Genomic DNA, 12212 nt, shown 5'->3' with positions numbered 1-12212 from the left:
GACGTAATAGTGCCATTACAAACTGATTTGGAAATAACGTTATTTTAATATAGTCAGTCGTGAACTGAGGTGGGCCGGTCTGAGGCTTGAAACTCCAGGGCTGAACTCCGGCCCTGATCTAGACAACAGGTTAGTGGAGTCGCCCAATACCCAATGTTAACCAGTATTCAGCTGAATAACAGTCTCCTATCAATATAGGAGTTGACTGAGAAAACCAACGAGGAGCAGAAGCAGGAGATGAAGTAACGATGATAAAGAAAGAGCAGAGTTTATTGAACAAACTTAGCTGCGTATGATTCAATGCTCAGACTTCATCTGACAAGGATATATCCAACAAGTGTTATTATACCACAAGCAACAGCAATGGAAAATTACTATAAGAGACATTACAGAGCTTAAAATAGAGACATTCTCCTATCCCCTATTCTTGAAAACATGTGGCTTGAAGATTGTAACGACTTGGAAAAAATGAAATGATAAAGCAATAATTACAGCAAAACAATCATAATAAAATATAAAATCAATAAAATGACAAATAATAATAATAATAATAATAATCAAATCATTAACTAATGATCAATAAAATTATAATTATATAAATGACTAATGATCATTTGATTAAATACAATTATTAAATGAAGAATAAATGAATATAAACAAATGAAAATAAAACACAACAGCAATAAATGGTTACTTTCTTGAAGCAACACACATACAAGGATTGTCAGATCCTTAGTTAGATTCTACTGAACGGTAAAATCTTTAGAGAGGAAGAAGTGTTTGCGAAAAAACTCTCATAACAACCGAAGAGAGGGTAGAGAGTATCAGTGAAGGTGGTTGTGTAAGTGTGTAGATGTTTGTTATTTACTGGATCAGAGAAAGACACTGTTCCTCTGTCATAATCCAGATCAACTCGCACTCGATCAAGAGCCTGTTTAATACAAAAACTAGACCCTGACTGTCCATACTGATATTTATACACACTCCAGACATTAGAGTTAAAGAAACCCCCTCCCTTCCTCTGGTTTGATGCTGTTGTTACTCCAAGAGTCCAGTATTGACTCTCTTTAACCTCCACGACCCAGCAGTGCTTTCCTGAGTTAAAACCTTTTGAACCCAAAACACAGAGACAACGGTCAAATCTCTCTGGATTATCAGGAAGTAGTTGTTTGTTTCCTCGGTTTGTCACACTGATCAGATCATCAAACAGGCTGAGATATTTATTTGCAGTGCTTAAACCCACAACACCTGGTAGTATATCTACTTTGATTGTCACTCTGGTCAGATCATCAGACAGCTCGAGTTCTGGATGTGCAGTGTTTGGATTCAGGATGACAGGAGCTGAAAAGACACAATCAACAGCTGCTGTTATTCTGATGTTCATAAAATGATCAATACAGATTATTTTCAATTATGATCGTCAAACACATCAGACTTTTTTTTTCTCATCACTGTCAGTCTTCTTAGTTTTATTATCAGTGTGTAACGCCGTCAGAGTCAAACATTAAGGGCCCTAACATACACCCGGCTCAATGTGGCGCAAGGCGCGACGCAATAGCTGTTTGCTAGTTTCAGCTTGGCGCAAGAGTCGTTTTGAGGCGTTGCGCTACGCTGTTTAAATAGCTCATTTAGCTAATTTTTTCGCCCATAGGCGTTCTGGTCTTAAAAGGAAGGTGTTCTGAGGTGGACCGCTGGCGCGTTGCTATTTTGAGAAACTATAATAGATTTTTCATTAGACCAAAACAAACCCGGTCTAAACTCCAGCGCAGAGTTGCACCTCGCTTACACACTGCTTAATACACACAAGAGAGCAATAGGCAAATATCTTTACATAGGAAAAAATTAAATATTAAGGATATATATAGGATATGATAAGAATAGATATAGAATATAAATATAAAGGATTAAAATATTACAAAACATATTATTTTCTAGCCCACATAAATATGAAAAATCACTGCTTTTATGTCTTCTTCATCTCGGGAGGCTTTTTCAGTTCATTCATAACAATCTGCTTTTGTATAATGTTATTATTATTAGCAGTATTATTTATTATATCCATATTTATATTTGTTTTATTAAAAACAAGCTTAGATTTGCCCACCTGTCAGGTTTTAGACCATATGGGGCACTCCATGTGTTTTAGGATATAACTACAGGTTTTTAAACACTTCGTTATTATTGTTCATTTATTCGTTTGCTGGAAATTAAAACTGAATTTAGAAATAGTTTTGACACAAATATTTGCGCTTAACAAACAAAATGAATTATTTATAGGCTAATTGATGTCTGTGCGTAACGGTTTCCCTATCCAAGAGCGAAAGTGAAAGTAGATAATTTATCTCTCATTCTCGTGCTGCAGATGCTCTGTTTAACTTGCTAGTGAAACTTGCTCTGTTTTCTTGCTTGTGAAATGCTCAGTTTTTCCACCTACACTTACTTTACATTATGTAAATAGTAAATGCGCTTATGGCGCGACGCAACTGGCTCTTAAAGGGAATGGGAGATGAGACTCTAATTGGTTTATTCTCAAAACACACCTATAACTCATTAAGAAAATAAACTCAACCCTTTTAGACCATGCGCCACGGCGCAAAGCTGATTTTTCAATCCTTGTATTAGCAAAAATAAATTCTGTCATGACCTGAAAGTGTTTGCGCCCTGCGTTTTGCGCCTGGACCGACAAAATAGAGCCCAAGATGTTGGGTTCAAACATTTGTGTCCATCAAGGGGAAAATCGGATTTTGGAGAAGAATAAAATTAGTCAAACAATCAGAAACACTGAAAGTGTGAAAAATGTGTGAAACTCTTGAGTATCTTAAGCTTCAATTGATAAAGTTCAATAAACTTGTCACAGAGACAAACTCCGTTATTCCCTCTTCTGACCAGCAGAGGTCACCCTTCCCTTATTATTAACTGTCTCATCGCTCACTCTTCACTACATTTCCCATCTACCCCATACCTGCAATGATTACTGGTCCAGCTGAGAACACTCCACCATCTATTTAAGCAGACCGGTTTCTTTCACTCTCTCCGAAGTCTTGTTTGCATCTCACTAGCTATGTTTCCATCAAAAAATGCGAATGAACTTTGAGCGCAAAACTGGATTATCGCATGAAAGACATGCAAATAAAGCTGCGTTTCCATCCAGCGAGTGAAAGCGATCAAAATCGTCACTTCCTGACTATCTGGCGCCAAATATCAACAGTGAAAACGGAATTTGCTGCGATAGGAGAAGCTGCGTCAATCTTTTCTTCATCTAATAAATGACTTGCGCCTCAAGCACTGAATGCACAATGGCGTTTGAAGGTGTCAGATGCGAAGCACAGACGCTCTTGATTCTTGAGGTCATTAATAACATAATAACACTAATACTGAAACGGTAAGGCGTTTTAGAATGGCCAATACAACACTTTAGATGTTTTACAGTGTGCTTAGCCTGCTGGTTTGTCCATTCACACACATTTTTTTAACAGAATCACATGATCTTTTTTAATGCGAATGCTGGAGTTTGTGCCGTAAAAGTGTTTCCATCGTAGTTTATGCGCATCTTTTTTTTATCGAATAAAAAGTTTATCCTACTCAGTATTGCGCATCAGTTTTTTATGCGCATTTTCTAAATTTATGCGCATCTTGGCATTTTCATCAACCTTTTTTTATGCGCTTAAGCAAAATGTGCATATAAATAGGTGGATGGAAACATAGCTATTGATAATTCTGTGCGTTTATACCTTATTTTGGCTTTCCTGTTGTGACCCTGTCCTCTTACCGTTTATGATTGTTTGCTGCCTGCCATTTGCACTGCTTATTCGGATCTCGGATTCTGATTGTTTTCCGCCAGCCCTGACCATTAGCCTGTTGTTTGACCACAATTCTGTTTACCCTGCTTAATCGTGTACGCCGGTCTCTCACCACTGCCTTTCATACTAATCTTAATAAAAACCTGCAAAATGGATCCTAATCCTTCGCCAGCAGCTGTCACTCACCTGTCTTTAGCATTATCTACACAGGCAAGTCAATTCGCCACACACCAACATCAGCTAAAACTCCTGGCGTCACTCACTGAGGAAATGGTGAAGGCGCTTCAGAACCGCGCCGGCGATCAGCTATTAGAATTATCGAGGGGGAATATGACTGCAGCTGAATACGCTCTCACCTTCCACACGCTCACTGAACAGACTGTGCGGGTGGATGACACACTCAAATCACTGTTTAGTAGAGGATTGAATCATGAACTGCAATCCGAGCTGGCATGTCGTAACAGAGTGAAGGATCTGAATCAGTTTATAGAACTTAGCCTTCAGATTGTTAACCTCGTCAGAGCTCGACATTGACATGTTCCCCACAGTTTTCACAGAATGTCCGTCCCTGCCTGCCACTGATGAATCCAAACCCTTGCAAGCAAACTCATATCATATATCCTCTGTTGAACAAAATCATCGCCTAACACAACGTCTTTGTTTATACTCTGATCAACCCAACCATCTTCGAGTTTTGTGTCCTTTACGACCAAGCCCTGGTTCCAAAGATCTAGTGAGTTTTTCTTTGCATCCATTGAATCCCGATGTGTGTGGACATACCCATTACTATTTAGACAAATGGCCACCAGACAACCAAAGCATTGTTAGATTCAGGAGCTGCTGGAAACTTCATGTCTTAAGAATTTGCATACCTTTAACTCGCTGTTGCTGTCCTTTAACAGTGTAAGATGGACGCCCACTAGGATCTGGACAAATATCACATCTCACACAAGAACTTAAGATGCGCACCAGTATTCTTCACACAGAAATAATCCAATTTTACATCCTTGTATTACCTCACACTCCCATAATTCTTGGACTAGCCTGGCTGCTAAGGCATAATCCAGACATTTCCTAGAGAACGGGACTACTTATTAAATGGAATGACACCTGCTTTCCTGAATGTATCACTCCCATCTCTCCTCTATGTCTGTTCGATCTGTCGCTGTCTCTGATAAAGCTAATTCTGACATTAACCTCCTACCTGAATATAGTGACTTGTCTCTGGCCTTTAGCAAAATCAAAGCCACTAAAGTTCCTCCACACCGGAGGTATGATTGTGCCATTGATCTGTTACCAAGGACAACGCCCCTAGAGGACGGATAATTCCCCTATCAAAACCTGAGACAGAGGCCATGGAAAATTACATCAATGAGGAGTTAAAAAGGGCTTCATATGATCTTCAACCTCTCCGGCCTCTACAGGGTTTTTTTTTTTTGTGCAGAAAAGAAATAGAAGACTTCTTCCATGCATTGATTTCTGAGGTCTCAATGAGATAACTATCATGTTCCGGTATCCACTGCTTCTTGTACCTGCCACCTTGGAACAGCTTAGAACTGCTAAATACTACAACAAACATGTCCTGCGAAGTGCACACAACCTCATCCACATTGGTGAGGGGGATGAATGGAAGACTGCTTTCTCCACAAGCACTAGGCATTATGAATACCTGGTCATGCCTTTTGATATGGTAAACAGTCATTCATTACTGACATTTTCAGAGATCTCCTAAATCGCAGAGTCAAAGTATATATAGATGACATCCTAGTATACTCTGATAACCTTGAAGAACATGTTCATCATGTATGTCCTGTTTGAGCGAAGGACATACATGATGGATATGTTCTTCAAGGGTATCAGAGTATCGAACATCAACTCTATGCTAAAGCTAAGTGATGTGAATTTCGCCACACATTTACATCGTTTCTGGGCTACATCATTAGTCATGAAGGTGTGGCCATGGATGAGTGGAAGGTGAACTTAATCCCTAAATGGCCTAAGCCCTCGACCCTAAAAGAACTACAAAGCTTTCTTGGTTTTGCCAATTTTTACAGACGGTTCATCACAGCTCCCATTTTTCACAAACCCCAACCCTGAGCACCCCTTTATTGTCAAAGTGGATGCTTCAAATACTAGCGTGTATCAGGGTTCTGCCACTCTGGTCTTGTAAATTCTTGTTTTGGTGGCAGATCTCTGACACTACCCATGTCCGGTCCTGTTTCTGTCTCTGTGTGCGCGCGCGCCGTCGTGGGTGTACGCAGAGTGTGCGCGCTTCTGCTTGACGCGGCCGCGCGCGCGCTCTGCGTCCCTCAGACGCGTGCGCTCTTGTACTCGTGTTTGTTTTTTCGTTTGTCAGCAGCGTGGTGTTTCATTCCCAGCGTCTCAGTCTTGTTGGTTTCGGTTTTGGTCGGCGCTGGGATGAAGCATGCACGCTGCGTGTGTGAGCGCGCGGTGAGTGCTTTTTTATTCATCGTGTGCTCGTGTCTTGCGTCTTTTGTCAAAGCACGTGGCTCGGTGTTTACATTGTGGTCACGTGCTTTTGTCGTGTGCTTCAGTGTTGTGTTATGTGAGCGCATGGCTTGTATTGTCTCTCTGTGTCATGCGCTCTCCCGTCTATTGTCTAGTCCCACCCTCCTTGTTAACCCATTATTAGTTAATTGTGTTTACCTGTGTGTCAATTTACTTTTTGCTTTATAATCCCCCTCATGTTTTCAGTCCTTTGCGAGTTCGTTGTCTACACTCCCCGTGTTCCTGATCCAGTCTTGCCTTGTTCTTGTTGAGCCAAGTTTGTGAGTTTTGTTAATGTTTTCCCCCTCGGGGTAGTTTTGTTTTGCTTTTTATTTTTATTTTATTATTAATAAATACCCATTGTTTCTTTGCACTTGAGTCCTCGCTCCTTTTTCCCCTTTTCCCCACCACAACCGTGACAGCGTGGGTGCTATTCTGTCACACAGACAGGAGTCACCTCCCAAACTAGTATGTCAAGTGCCTGACACCACAAATACTGTGAATGTAACTGTTGTAAAAGTAGTTCTCTGTTGTTTATCACCACACCTGCATGATCTTCAGTGTGTGTGTGTGTGTGTGCGTGTGTGTGTGTGTGTGTGTGTGTGTGTGTGTGTGTGTGTAAGAGCTCAGACTCACTGTACTGGACAATGTCCTGCATCTTCTTCCAGACTCTGAACGGCAGGTTGCCCAAGTAGCGAGACACATGAATCAAAGCTCCAGAAGGCATCTGTGGATCCGGCTGTGAGATCTGGACTCTGGAGGAACATTCAGGAGTCAGAACTGCAGTGGCTTTGACTTCAGAAGCAGAGAAACCAGCAGATCACTCACCTTTCCATTGAGACTGGAAACTCCTGCAGAACAAACACACAACTGATCATCAACAACTCAATCAATCATCAATCAATCAATCACTGATCTGAAATCAGACCTTCAGAAAGCAGACGTCATTGGCTTTCAGCATCTCCTCCGTGTCTGTGATCGTGTGTGAAAGAGCTGAGATGTGTGTGTTCATCTCCTTCAGCTTCTCCTTCATCATCTGCTTCTTCTGCTCCTCTTCCTTTCTCAGTGCAGTGATTGTAGCTTCTTCTTCATCTCGGAGAAACTGATGAAACTTCTCAAACTGCTGTTTAATCTGACGCTCTGTGTTTACAGCTTGAGCCTGAAATCAAACCACATTCACTTCAGTCATCTCAGACGCTTTCTGGAGCAACAGAAGACTGATGGGGGAAATGTGGGTTAGTGAACTACAGATGTAACTTTATGAAGAACTATGACTTGTATTTCATGTCATGTAGTGCCATCTAGCACAGTTTTAAGTCTGTAGGATATACATTTTGGTCTGCCTGGTCAGTTTTAGGACAGAATATGACCCCTTTGGATTTTTTAATGAATATAATAGGTTTATACTCTTAACCTGAGCTTCTAATTATCCAAAACATCTTCTGCACGTGTAACTGTCAGACTCATGAATATTTATAGTGTTAATTCTGAATTCACCTGATGAAAAGCTATTCAATAAAATTATCATTTGCCATCTCCCAGTTTCACCCACCTCGAAACATTTAGCTGCAGACAGAGGCTTAATACCAGGCGGCAACCTCCCTCGGGAGGCCAAAACGGAAGTAATTGAAACTGCAATTTATCGAAATTCTGCTAGTCCTGCCTCCATAATAGAGCAAATTTCAGTTGAGTCCACTGTTAGAATGGCCAACTTTACAGCAGAAAAAAAGGTGTTTACAGCCTGCTACAAAGAAAAATTTTGGTTCATAAAGCTAATATTTCCCTTCATGACAACTGTAAGGGGGTGAATTTTTTTAGAACTTATCAGTCACATCAGTTTCCTTTATATTAAGTTTGCATAATTAAGGGCGTGGCCACTTGAGTGACAGCTAGGTCTCGCTGGTCACCGTCTAACCTCAGCTGACTCCTGCAGATTAGCCACTGATTTCGGCATATTCATCCTATTTTTGTTTGGTCTTATGTGGCTTTACACAGTCAGTTGTCTTTTGGGATTATTTCCTACAATTATCCGATGATATGGGATGCTGTGTGCACTTAATTGTGCTCACAAACCATTCATGTGGCCTCCATGTGAGTAAAGTTACATACTTGTAAACCATCTCTATTAATGCATTTGTTTTATTTAAGATCATTTATCATTTATAATATTCTTTAGAGCTGTAAAGCACTCCAGCTGTGGACTGTAGAACGGTCATCTGAAGCGTTGTCATACAGTGTTATGCTGGATTTCATCAATAGTCTTCCATTAACTAACACAGACTATATCTGAAGTGTTTGGACGTAATTTGCGTTTTCCTCCTGTAGAAAAACGTCATAAGAACTATGTTTAGTGGCTCAATGTGTTACAGCAGTGTTTTAAAAGTCTAAACACTTTATTGATATAGTATACAACCAAGCACAAGTGGTCAGAACACAAACGAGTCGCAGGTGATAAAGTATTAAGCATTCTCCCAAAGTGAGGTGTTTCTAAGGCAGGTCCAAGCTAAATGCCAGCAGGTGTCTGTAGCTCCGCTCACTCTCTGCCTCTTTGCCCTTTTTTGGTATCCCGCCGTGGGTGTGATCACGCACTAATAACATGGCAATGGTTGGCCGCTCCTACTTGTAGCTTCATTTGCACTCTTAAGAAACCTATGAGTGACGTCACAGATACTACGCCCAAATATTTTGCAGTCTATGCTTAATACTAAACACTAATTAAAGTAATATCGTGAGGGCAAACGTACCTGTTATTTGGAATTCTCTGACTCTGCCATTTTTCTTGAGTTAGCATTACTCTCACAGTGCTTTATTATAAATAACAGATGATTGGCAGCAAGTAATCACTAAAATGGTACAGTGTTTGACATGTCCATCAACAGCCAATCGGCTGTTGCAATTAAATTTCCCTGATTTGTCAAAAGATTTCAGAGGATTTCCTGCAGTGTGACTCACAACGAGAATCACACAAAAATCTAATAGGAGACCACTTCAAACCACTGTGGTGAACTTCCAAAACCTGTCCTACAGTGTGACATGGGAATCATAATTACATTTTAATAAGCTACAAAATCACACAGTATGAGCCGGGTGTGCTGATCAATCCTCACCTTGATGTATCGAGCTGTTTTCTCCAACTTTTCTTTCATGTTTCCATTACGTTTAAGTTTCTCCTGTAAAAGCTTCAGTGCTGTATTGAGCTCCTCCTAGAATTTAAAGTGAAAACATATAAGACACCAGAGAATTGTGCTACAGTCATTGCAATACATAATGTTTGACCCCAGACAACAAAACCTGTAGTAAGTCATGAGTTTCAATTTTTGCAAATTGAGTTTTATGAATTTCACATGAATGCTAAATGAATCAAATTATTAAATCTTTATTCTTAAGCGTAAACCAGCCTTACCTTCTTGAATGAAACCATTTCACTGATGGGTCTGAATGTGTGTTTGAGGTGTTTTTCTGAATCTCTGCACACTAAACACACAGGCTGTTTGTCCTCCACACAGAAGAGTTTAAGTATTTTGCCGTGTAAACTGCAGATCTCCTCTGATCCAGATGAACGTCTCTCATTTCTCTCCTCAAGACGCGACTCGCACAAGTTTTTTAAAGCCAGATTAACTGGAGGATCAGCCATTGAGGGTCTCCTGCAGACGGGACACTCCTGAGTATTCTTGATTTTCCAAAACTCTTGAAGACACTCTTTACAGAAACTGTGGCCACATGATAAAATAACAGGAGTCTTGAAGATATCCTGACACACAGGACAAATATAATCATATTCAGCTGATGAAGCCATTTCCTCTGTTTGAGATTCAGCAGTCCAAACTTTACTTTCACTCTCTGAATGTTTTATTAATAAAAAAAGAACTGCAAAGGTATGTAAAACTAAATGATCTCTGTCTTTGTTCTTCACTGATTGCTGATTGCTGTTTGATTTTGTCCAGAAATCCAGAAAAAGGGAAGTTTGGCATGAAGAAAGTGAAATACTGAGAGTCTCTTTCTGGGAAGTGCTTCAGTGGTTGGAGCCGTTTATGGTGGTGCTTTAGGTTGTGCACCAAATCAAACAGGAACACAAGAACAAAATGCAGACATACTCATGTAATATAGTTTAAAAAAGCAATAATTGTTCAAGAAAAACAATGTGTTTGTATTATTAATTGACATTATAGAGCATGCGTTCACACAGATTTGATCTCAGAGTTTGAATGTGCTTGAAGCTGTGTTAATGTTGATATTTAGAAACGTTGCTTTGGCACTGTCAATAGTATCATTTCTTGTTTGCTGTGGTGTATGCCAGTAAGTTGCAACTGATGGAAAGAGGAAGTTTTCCGTGTGATTTTATATTAAAGATGTGAACGGCCACATAAACAACAATGATTGACATACAGCAGACCCTATTCGTGATTTTTGGCTTGCGTTCAACGTACATACAGTTTTTCAGATAAAGATGTAAGATTCCGAAGGTTATGTGTGTGTTAGCCTTTTCTAGCACTTCTGAAAAGAATTCTGTCATTAATTTGGATTTATATTTGTTTTCCGCTCCAAATTCAATCTGACAACAGTTTTGACTGACTCCAATCTGACCATCAAATGTATACTGTATTTCTAATTAGGAATGGGTCAATTTTGTCATTTATGAATCAAATTAGAGTTTCAATTTATAACCGATCCCATACTCTTCAGTTATACGTTTATTAGGGACCCAATGCTTTCAATGTTTCTGTTAAGGACTTTTATTTTGGTGTTGTGTGTGTGTGTGTGTGTGTGTGTGTGTGTGTGTGTGTGTGTGTGTGTGTGTGTGTGTGTGTGTGTGTGTGTGTGTGTGTGTGTGTGTGTGTGTGTGTGTGTGATAAAAGAGCAGGTAGAGTGTGACGGGCTAGGAGATTTCCTCTCCAGTTCTGGGAGTTTTTGCTCAATAAATTAGTCATCAGTATTTTCAAGTCCATCGTCTGTATTTACATTCACACACTGGCAGCCAAAATCCACGCCTTACACTATGAAGTGTGTATGAACTCTGACTACTTTTATAATGTTGATTAGATTTCACATTAGGCATTTCACTCTGTATCGCGTTGAAAGCTGTCAGTGTCGACCAATCGCAACAGGCTGTCATCAGTCCAATCAGCACAGATAAGCTTCGTGTTTGGCGAACAACTGAATCGCTGAATGATTCATATGGGAGTCGCTGGGATAATTAGGTAAAAATAAATGCAGATTATAAGACCATGAAAGTGTTTTTTGACCTTGCATTTTGACCCTTACAACCAAGATATGACCCTATTTCATGTATTATATGGGCTCTTTAAAAACCCTTTTTACAGTACATTTCAACACAAGTTAAAAAGAAATTACATATAAAGTCCATAATTATAGCAATAAACAAATTTTTCTAATAAAAATACACAATGCTAATACAAAACTTGGCCTCTGTATCAATTTATTCAATAAACACCACATTATTTCTTTTATTATAAATACATAGCAACTTTTACAGCATGCAATCATTCATTTAAACTATACATGCAGTCTCAATCTGGAGTACAGTCAAATACTCAAAAGGCATACATTTAAATGGTCACTTTTTAATTAGGTTACATGAGTTGAAGTCTTAATATTTACTAACATGAACTAAAAATGAACAATACTTGTGCAGCATTTAATAATCATTTAATTAAATATATCCTAATGCTTTATTGAAGCCCAATTGTATGCTTGTTAACATTATTGCACTGTGAGCTGACATGAACCTATTATAGTGGGTTATTTATTAGGTATCTGTACTGTATATGACAAGGGCCTGCTGGTTAGAACATTTCTGCAGTGGTTCGAATGTGTCAAATTGTAAAAGTAGACTTGAAAATAATTAAAAACAATATCCTAATTAATATCAATAATAATATTAAT

The 12212-nt window shown here is 39.3% G+C and overlaps 1 protein-coding gene and 1 long non-coding RNA gene across 9 annotated transcripts in view; one reads left to right on the top strand and one right to left on the bottom strand.

The window, feature by feature from the left end:
* LOC141380254 (uncharacterized) overlaps positions 1-12212 on the top strand; it is a 28793-nt gene that overhangs the window by 3321 nt on the left and 13260 nt on the right. The window contains exons 3-5 of one of the 7 annotated variants that reach the window (XR_012397954.1): positions 5245-5490; positions 6977-7543; positions 9892-10170. The exons of 1 other annotated variant lie outside the window; for it this stretch is intronic. This is a non-coding gene — a long non-coding RNA (uncharacterized lncRNA). Of the gene's footprint in view, positions 1-5224; positions 5491-6976; positions 8069-9891; positions 10171-12212 lie in introns of those variants that run through there. 5 more of the 7 variants (XR_012397952.1, XR_012397950.1, XR_012397949.1 and 2 more) reach the window with 5 other exon arrangements.
* Positions 245-10262, bottom strand: LOC100002570 (E3 ubiquitin-protein ligase TRIM35-like). 2 transcript variants are annotated; one of them, XM_073937628.1, is made up of 6 exons: positions 9712-10262; positions 9416-9511; positions 7237-7467; positions 7137-7159; positions 6945-7063; positions 245-1341 (listed from the first exon to the last, which is right to left on the bottom strand). In XM_073937628.1, the coding sequence occupies exons 1-6, from the start codon at positions 10102-10104 to the stop codon at positions 737-739; spliced, it is 1467 nt and encodes a 488-aa protein (XP_073793729.1). In that variant the 5' UTR covers positions 10105-10262; the 3' UTR covers positions 245-736. The 2 variants fall into 2 exon arrangements, with proteins under 2 accessions (XP_073793729.1, XP_073793730.1); XM_073937629.1 differs by lacking the exons at positions 9416-9511; positions 9712-10262 and adding an exon at positions 9053-9193 and having other exon boundaries at positions 255-1341.

Source organism: Danio rerio, chromosome 22 (genome assembly GCF_049306965.1).
Source record: "Danio rerio strain Tuebingen ecotype United States chromosome 22, GRCz12tu, whole genome shotgun sequence".
Lineage (NCBI taxonomy): Eukaryota > Metazoa > Chordata > Actinopteri > Cypriniformes > Danionidae > Danio > Danio rerio.
Note: the sequence above shows the minus strand (reverse complement) of the source record. Positions and strands in the feature narration are given on the sequence as shown.